The sequence below is a fragment of the Capricornis sumatraensis genome, chromosome 14, assembly GCF_032405125.1.
Source record: "Capricornis sumatraensis isolate serow.1 chromosome 14, serow.2, whole genome shotgun sequence".
Taxonomy (NCBI): Eukaryota; Metazoa; Chordata; class Mammalia; order Artiodactyla; family Bovidae; genus Capricornis; species Capricornis sumatraensis.
This window is the reverse complement of record NC_091082.1, coordinates 80316707-80324918: the sequence shown is the minus strand read 5'-3', so window position 1 is coordinate 80324918 and position 8212 is coordinate 80316707. Positions and strand designations below refer to the sequence as shown.

At 44.0% G+C, this 8212-nt stretch overlaps 1 protein-coding gene across 1 annotated transcript; it reads left to right on the top strand.

Moving 5' to 3' along the window:
- Positions 1–3575: 3575 nt before the first annotated feature.
- SERTAD4 (SERTA domain containing 4) lies at positions 3576–7947 on the top strand. Its single transcript, XM_068985598.1, has 3 exons — positions 3576–3750; positions 4939–5054; positions 7180–7947. The coding sequence occupies exons 1-3, from the start codon at positions 3576–3578 to the stop codon at positions 7945–7947; spliced, it is 1059 nt and encodes a 352-aa protein (XP_068841699.1).
- Positions 7948–8212: the final 265 nt, after the last annotated feature.

Here is an 8212-nt window from a genome sequence, read left to right as displayed (position 1 = left end):
AGCGACATCTGCCTGTTTGGAAGGATTGAAAGGTTTTTATGCCACTCACCCAGACCCTGCCACCACCAACCCAAGTTTGTTGATAGCTTGTTAGGGACAGTGTCAGATCAAGGGCTTGATTCCACCTGGGCAGGATATCTAAGACTGACAATCTCAAAGACATACTGAAAATATCAGCTCTTTTATTTCCGTGCTTTTCAGTATTGGATTTAGACCTCTGAACTGCTCTAATGCTCTTCATAAAATGTTTTCCAATGATGGATGAGAGGGATGGGGTGGGCAAAGAATGACTGAGATCCCCTGTTGGGTGGCAGGCATCACTGAATCTGCAGCTACCCTGTCCTCTGTGCCAGCCACCCCTATTAGCATCATAATGGCTCCTAGGAGAGAAGCAGCCCAACTCATCTGGAAGAACCATAGTGTGTAAAACCAGCTGGTAACTTTACTGTGAACATTTGCTGGCAAAACTTGACACCTTAGCCCTGGGCCTTTGGGGAATGCTTGAGGTGTCATTCTGCTACCTTGGCTGACAAAACAGACATGCAGGAGCCTGAGGAGAAAAGATTAAGGGCTTTCTAGTTTTTATTTTTTAAACCCTCTTATAGACAAAACACACTTTAACACCTTTCTTTTGCATCCACTCACTTCTGATGTTAAAAAAACAAAATCTACCATAAATGTGCATCTCTGTAACTTTATGTAGTATTCACAGCTGATACATTTGTGAATTTCAACTTCTGAACTCAGTGGCAGAATTACAATGTAAATCTCATTGTACTGAGAAAAAAAAATGACAGTTTGGATGTGTACACAAAATACAAATAAAACAATCATGCGATATCATGGCTTACTGCCCCATTCTCCAGTTCTTCATGAACATTGAACTTGCCTCCTTAATTTACTAACATTCCAGTGTAAGTTCTAAATGGACTAGGAAGACTCAATTGCAAAATTTCCTCCCCGCTCCCAAATAATTCCAACTTATTTATATTTTATTCAGACTTTTATAAAGTACTTGTGGAACTCAGCCCCTCCAGTTGAGGATTTTGTGTGTAAAAGTTTCCCATTCAAAAAAAAAAAAAAACTTACTGAAACTAGATAGTATAAAAGAAAGAAACAGCCAAGATAAAAACTATTATGCCATGATTCAAGCTCTAATGCATAAGAGTAGAATTTCATGTGCCGGAAACAATACTAACAAATAGAAACACTGAAATCCTTAACCAAAAAACTATACAAGGATAAGTCATTAAAATATAAACAAACTCTTACTAACATAAAACAGCACAGGGCCCATATAATGTCCTATTAAACAAAGGTAATTGCTGCTAGGGGCCTGCAAATGTTTCCCTTGTCTTAGGGGTATGGATTTGTCAACCTGCTTTAGTTTATATGTAATAAAATTTCCACATAGGCAAAAAATGTGGATCTTATTCCCAGAATCCAACACAAAAATAAGTGTAAATTTCAAGTGAGAAAATAACTGTTGCAGTCAATGAGACAGGGCTATGGACTCTGAGAAAAAGCTCTGTAACTCTTGTGCTCCTGGCAGTGGCACTTCCTGATAACAATTGTCTCTTCGAGTAGGGTAAGAAATTGGACCATTTCATGAGAGTCTTCTAGGGAACAGATTATCATGAGGCTTGATACCTTGTTTGGATGCTGAGTTTGAGCATCCATTCTTTTGGGTGATAGAATGGCTTAGTTTGTGAAATCAGCGTGATCTAAATTTCTTGATTGATGACTCAAAGAACAGAATATATGGTGTGTCCGACCATTTCTTTTTATAGAACTTTTTTTCTCTTGAAATAAGGTTTTCCAACAAGTCCTTGCTGCCACTTTTAAAAGAAAAGGGGTGGGTGGTTCAGACAGGGAGGCCTGGCTTGCTGCAGTCCATGGGTTGCAAAAAGTTGGACACAACTGGACAACTGAACAACAAAGGTGTGTTAGTGGCCTAAATCAGCTGGGTCCTCGTCATAGCCGCTGACCTGGACTTCTCCGCTGTATGTCAGAAGGCCAGGCTTCCTTCTCCAGTGAGGTTGGGGAAGAATTTCAGGTCTCAGGGAGAAACCTGGGTGGTGGATGGAGTCACTGCTGCGAAGAGCTTCTCGCATGGCCAGAAGGCCATTTCCACTCAAGCCATTTCCCTTTCGCCTGCTGCCTTTCCTCCTTCACCTGGAAGTGGACCCTTGTTTTAACATGTAGGTAATAATAGTCTCCTACAAGACAACAGTAGATTACCCTTACCCCCCAAACATTACAAGCTGTATAATTTGGAGAAGAAAGCAAGAACTAGACCCTTAGCGTCTTTCAAAGACAAATCAGTCTTCAAGAAAGCAGAGGACTGCTCTGGTCACATCACTTTTTTTGACCATTCTTTAAATGGCACAGTGATAGTGGAGGTTTGGGTCTCAACAGAGTCAGGCGGCTAATAAGGCACTGAGGCTGCTGGCTGTCACCGCCGATCTATGGCCACGAGGCCTTTTGGCTTCTTCCCCCTTGCACTCACTCTGGACCCCACCTCAAGCCCTACTTAGGACCAAGTAAAGACACTGAGCCCCCAGGAGAACGGCCCTACCACCCCAGGTGCAAAGTAGCCCAGGGCGCATCTTAAGGGCAGAGAGGTCTCCCAGTCTCCCCGCAGACCTTGGGGAAGGGTGTGAACTGCCCAGGAGGGCAGTGGTGTGCTGCCTCTTGGAAAGTTTCTGCCTTGTGTCTGAGCTTTGCGGTGTGGAGTTGTCGGCTGCCTCTGGCCCTGAAGCCCTGGCTCCTGTTTAATATTCCGCCTGCTCCGTTGATGTTGTGCTTGGCTCCTGTGGGACTGCAACTCACGGCTGGAAACTGGAGCCAATTTTCTGTCTTCATCTCTCAGTGTTTTGACTGGAGGCAGATCCAGTTCAGGCCGATCAGGGCTGGTAGAAACAACTACCAAGTGTGTCTCTGTCTGCTTCGCTTTGGGAGAAGAAAGTGGAGGGAGCCCCAACATGTTGTAGAGGAACTGGCCCTGCGGAAACCGAGGAAGAGGGGGCCACGGGCAAGTGGAACAGACCAAACCTGAGAGCATCAGATGGAATTCCGCTGAAGATTCCTGCCTCCCCCAGCCTTTTCTTTTGATTGATTAGTGGATTTCATCAAAGGAGACTCTCGGGGGACTTGACTAGAAAATTGATTTTGCCTTATTAATAGAAAGGAAGCGGCAAGGGTTTTGGCCTTGGCTCTTAGGGGTACATTTTCTGCGGGAAGGTCAGGAGGAAAATGTGTTTAGAAGGCAAGGCAGCTGTCTGGAAGAGGGCTGAGGGGAATCTGAGAACAATAAGAAATGGGGTTTTAAAGATCCGCCCATGAAATGCAGATTGCTGAACACAGAGGCTGAGCTAATAGCTGCAAGAGAGTTTACCGAGATTTTTCTTTGAAAAAAATTATGTTTCAGGGCAAAGAGGAGGAGCAAGATGTAAAAGTTTCCCAAAGCAAAGGAAGGAAGATGCCAAGGCCGTGCTCTGGCTTGCTCTTGATTAGGGCTCTTTTCTTTCTTTTTTTTTTTTCTTTTTCTTTTTTCAGATCTGAGGCTGTCAGAGATGACTCTGGTTCTGTCCATGAATAGATTCTGCGAGCCCATTGTCTCGGAAGGAGCTGCTGAAATTGCTGGGTACCAGACACTATGGGAGGCTGACAGCTACGGAGGCCTGAGCCCCCCGGGGCCAGCCCAGGCTCCCCTGCAGGGAGACCGGGGAGCCGGTCCCCCCCTGGCAGGTACTGCCTTTGACCTTTCCCTGCTGCCCTCTGTGGCCAGACTGGTAGATGAAGGTGGTGTCTAGGGTGCCCTCAGCTCAGGAGGGTGCTCCAGGGACTCCAAGGCCCCAAGGAAAGGGCCAGGAGTGATGTTAATTGCATGCAGACCTGAGTTTCCGTCAGATGCTGCTTCAGGTAAAAGTCAGGCATTTGTATTTTTAAGAGACCCAAAGCAGATCTTGAAACTCTTCAGTCTGACTTTCAATTTTCTACCTTCTGGAACTGTATGGATCTCTCAGTGCTATGCAAGCCCTCCGTGGGCTTGACAATGAAATCTTTATCCCATGAGACATAAAGGAATGTGCCCTTTGGGCCAGCAGCTATGTGGCTCTTCTTTTTATTAAGCACACAATTGCCTTTGGTATTATAGGTAAAAAAAATTTGTAAGCCCAGAAAAAAATATGTCCTCCCTGATTCATTAGCCCTATGCTCTAAGGTGAGCTCCTTTGGATTTTTGTGTGCTACTAGACTGGAAAAAAATCCAAAACCTAACATGAAAACAAATACTTGGTGATCCCCGATTGGCTAAAAAGGAGTAAAAGCTTGGTCTTTGAAAATTAGACCCTATTTCCATTCATGGTTGATATGTTGGATTTTTGAGAGCAAAGAGGACTTTTGTTACCCTGAAGTTTAATTTTAAATGAAAAAAATTTGAATTTCATATTTCGAAAGAAGGAATATTATAACTCCAGTGTACAGATAATCGTTTGTTTACTTACTGAGAGCCAGTAATATTTAAAAGTTGTTCAGTTATTAGTCCTTACAGTTAAAGATACATACGTTTGAAAAATGGTGTTATCATGAATTTAAGTAAATAATCTGAATAAATACAATATTATTTCAGTTATTACATTACTTCCCTTTTTGAATTTTACTGTTTCCCTGTGCATAGAATTATGATTCTGAATATTTTATAAATGCTAAAATGTGTCATTTTCCTCTATAATTGTCTAGAAATCCTTGCCTGGCCTGGGTCACAGGATTCCTCATGATAGCAACTATTAAGACTAATGTTCATTTTTAATCACCACATGTACAGACAAATACGTAGCCAAGTTATCTTCTAGAAGGCAAGGAAAGAAAAGCATTTTGTTTGGAGAACCTCTGGCAAACCGCATGTCATTTGTCATATCTGATTTATTACCACAGGATCACATTACAGGGGAATTTCAAATCCTATAACAACATCCAAGATCACATACTTTAAGAGGAAGTATGTGGAAGAAGAGGATTTTCACCCACCACTCAGCAGCTGTAGCCATAAAGTATGTTTTTTTAATAGTCATTATTTTTATTAAGAGTTTAAGATACTTAGTAACAGTTGCTTGATCCATTTCCAGAAATTAAATTGTTCCACCCAAGCAATGAAAATGAGCCACTTCTCAGCAGAGCCATATTAATCGTTGTCACTTTTTGGGGTCCTGTGTTATTTTTCACAAGTATTTGAAGAAAGAGCCAGCAAGAACTCCTCTGTCCAGAAATAACAGAATTATATAATCCAAGGAATGCCTTTTTTTTTTTACTAATGATTTCATTTTTCTCGAGTTGCATTAAGGGTTCGTGGTAACTGGCACTTTCACATGTGCAGAAATGCACTTGTTCTTTCCAGACCTGCTCCCCGTCTCTGAGCTGAGGCTCCCACGGCCAATGCCACCTCTGTGCCCACACGGGGGTAGTCACCCAGGGGTTTTCCTGACTTCTCTGAGGTGGACTCCCTATCCTTTGAATGTGTGCATGAAAGTAGCAGTGTCCTTCACGGTACATTCGTTACATGTTTTCTTTGTGAAAATATATAATTCATTCCCAAGAGAAAAACCAAAGCTAACTTTTTTTGCATGAAGAAGAAGGAAATGACAGGATCGGGAAAGCGCACAGAAGTCTAAAAGTGGCTGTCTAAGCTTTTGAAATACCAATGCCTTTTCCTATGGTTACCTTCTTTCAAAAACTATGTGCTGACTTAGTCGAGGAGAGGATAACCCAGGCCGTAGTTGTCTGAAATGCAGAGAGGATGTTTAATTTCTTTCTAATTCATCTCCCTCTCTTCTCACTCCATCGCCCTCCGGCCAGCCTTTCAGTGTTGCTCTGCCCCTGCTCATAACAGGACATCAGCACGCATTGGCAGGCGCTGGGCTTTCCCGTGTATGTGTAGTTCCTGCCTTTGGTCAGCTTGGGCTGGTTTAATTCACAGCTCCTGAGGTTAGCTTTTTTTTTTTTTTTTTAAATGACCTGGAAGAGGTGGGCCCCAGGACAGAAGCATTTTATGTCCATTTTGGTTTCTGTGCTGTGGCTGTAGCAGTTTTCCAAACTGCTGCCAGTTTGTGCCAACCATCACACGGTAATGGCATCACACAACCTGGGAGCGAGTCCTCTGATTTCTGGTCTGCATCTCTCCTGCCCAATTCTAGAAGAAGCCTACTGTGGCGCTGCAACCAGCAGTTCCCTTTAGGGTTTGAACCTCTTTCCTTATTTTTGTCCCTCTATCAGGCAAAGATAATTGTAAGAATGAAACCCAGAAAAACAGCACAGGAAGCGTGAGCTCATACTCCTGATGTCTTGCCAGGGTTTGAAATATGATTCTGATGACCTGCAACTTGGCATCTTCTAAAAAGCATTTATTGACATGGAATAGATGAGTATGTGTGTGTGCATGTATATTTGTATACACACATATAAAGGCCCAGAGTTTCCCAGGTGGCGCTAGTGGTAAAGAACCCACTTGCTCATGCAGGAGACATAAGAGACACAAGTTCGATCCTGGGTCAGGAAGACCCCCTGGGAGGGCATGGCAACCCACTCCAGTATTCTTGCCTGGAGAATCCCATGGACAGAGGAGCCTGGCGGGCTATGGTCCAGAGGGTTGCAGAGAGTCCATAGGGATGCAGAGTCAGACAGGACTGAAGCAATTTGGTATGCACATTAAGGCCCAAGTGTCATAAGAGTCCAGCTTGATGAATTTCACAAAGTGTGAAATAGCCATGTAACTGGCCTCCAGATTAAGCAGCAGCGTAACCAGCAGCTTAGAGCCTCCCCAGTGTCCCTTTCTAGTCACCATTTCTCAGCTCTCCGAAGAAACTCCCCCTCACTTGTAACAGCATAGGTTAGTTTTGTGCATTTCACTATCCCCCTCACTGCACCATAAGAGAGCGGACATCCTGACCTGCCCCTGCCGAGGTCTGAGTTGTGGCTGGATTCCCCAGTGCTCAACATCACCAGTCAGTCTGCTAGGAAGGGGAAACATTAGCAGCCCCCAGGAGAGCATCGCTAAATGAACCCGAGGGAACCCAGACCCCAGCATCCCCAGGCCCAGAAACTGCCAAGAGAGAAATATGCTGGGATGAGATTTTAATAAAGGCCACTTCCTAAGCTTTCTCTTCCCTTTTTGATTTTTAGACCATCTCGATCTTTGAGGAGCGAGCCCACATCCTTTATCTGTCCTTAGAAAAGCTAAAGTTTATCGATGATCCTGAAGTGTACCTCCGAAGATCTGTGCTTATAAACAATCTGATGAAGAGGATCCATGGAGAAATTGTCATGCAGAATAACTGGTGCTTTCCTGCCTGCTCTTTCAATGGCGCCTCTGCCCAGGAGTGGTTTATGGCTCAAGACTGTCCTTACCGGAAACGACCTCGGATGGCCAAAGAGGAGTGTGAAAAGGTCCATGCCTGCTGCTTGTACCAGGAATGTGGTGGTCACTACCTAAATTTACCCGTTTCGGTCAGTGCTAATGTCGGAAGTGCCTCCACCACTGCCTCCTCTTCCTCCCCCTCCGCGTCTTCCTCTTCCTCTCCCCCTCTGCCTTTGCCGAGCTGTTCCCACCAGGTGGATTTTGACATAGGCAGCACACCTGTTTACAAGGGTGATGGCCAGATACCTGCCAGTGAAATCTTTGTTACTAACGTCCGGTCACTGGGTGTTCAGGAAAAGGCCAAATTAAATGATGAGAAAGTAAATGATGATACCAACAGGGATGGTGGCCCCCTGAGCCATGGACCTGTGGGCAACGACCTTGCTTTTGAGGGCAAAGGCCAATTTTATGATTATTTTGAGACTGGATATAACGAAAAAAGCAGTGTAAGTGAGTCTTGGAAGAAGTCCTTAAGGAAAAAGGAGCCTTCACCGAGTAACAAACTGTGCTGCAGCAAAGGACATAAAATATGAGCCGTCTTCTCACGCAAACGTTGAAGCATGCACAGCATGATCAATTAGCTCTCATAGATTTTATTTTGAATGGATTTTATAGTTTTGTACAACTGATACAGTTATGCCATGAACATGCCGTGTCGTTTAAATGCCTGGAGAGCAGATTGCATAAAACATCTGTATTGTAGGCATCGGCAAGCTACTCATAAATGTGGTGACGTTACCGAGAAGACAGTTGACTTAATGCTTAAACGTATATCTTAGTTTTTTTACCGAGAAGATC

What these genes read in the sequence shown, in the direction of transcription:
- SERTAD4 (XM_068985598.1), top strand. Translation starts at nt 3,576, where the DNA reads ATGACTCTGGTTCTGTCCATGAATAGATTCTGCGAGCCCATTGTCTCG. An exon ending in AGCCGGTCCCCCCCTGGCAG is followed by an intron (nt 3,751 to 4,938) that starts GTACTGCCTTTG and finishes TTATTACCACAG; the next exon opens with GATCACATTACAGGGGAATT. An exon ending in TCAGCAGCTGTAGCCATAAA is followed by an intron (nt 5,055 to 7,179) that starts GTATGTTTTTTT and finishes TTTGATTTTTAG; the next exon opens with ACCATCTCGATCTTTGAGGA.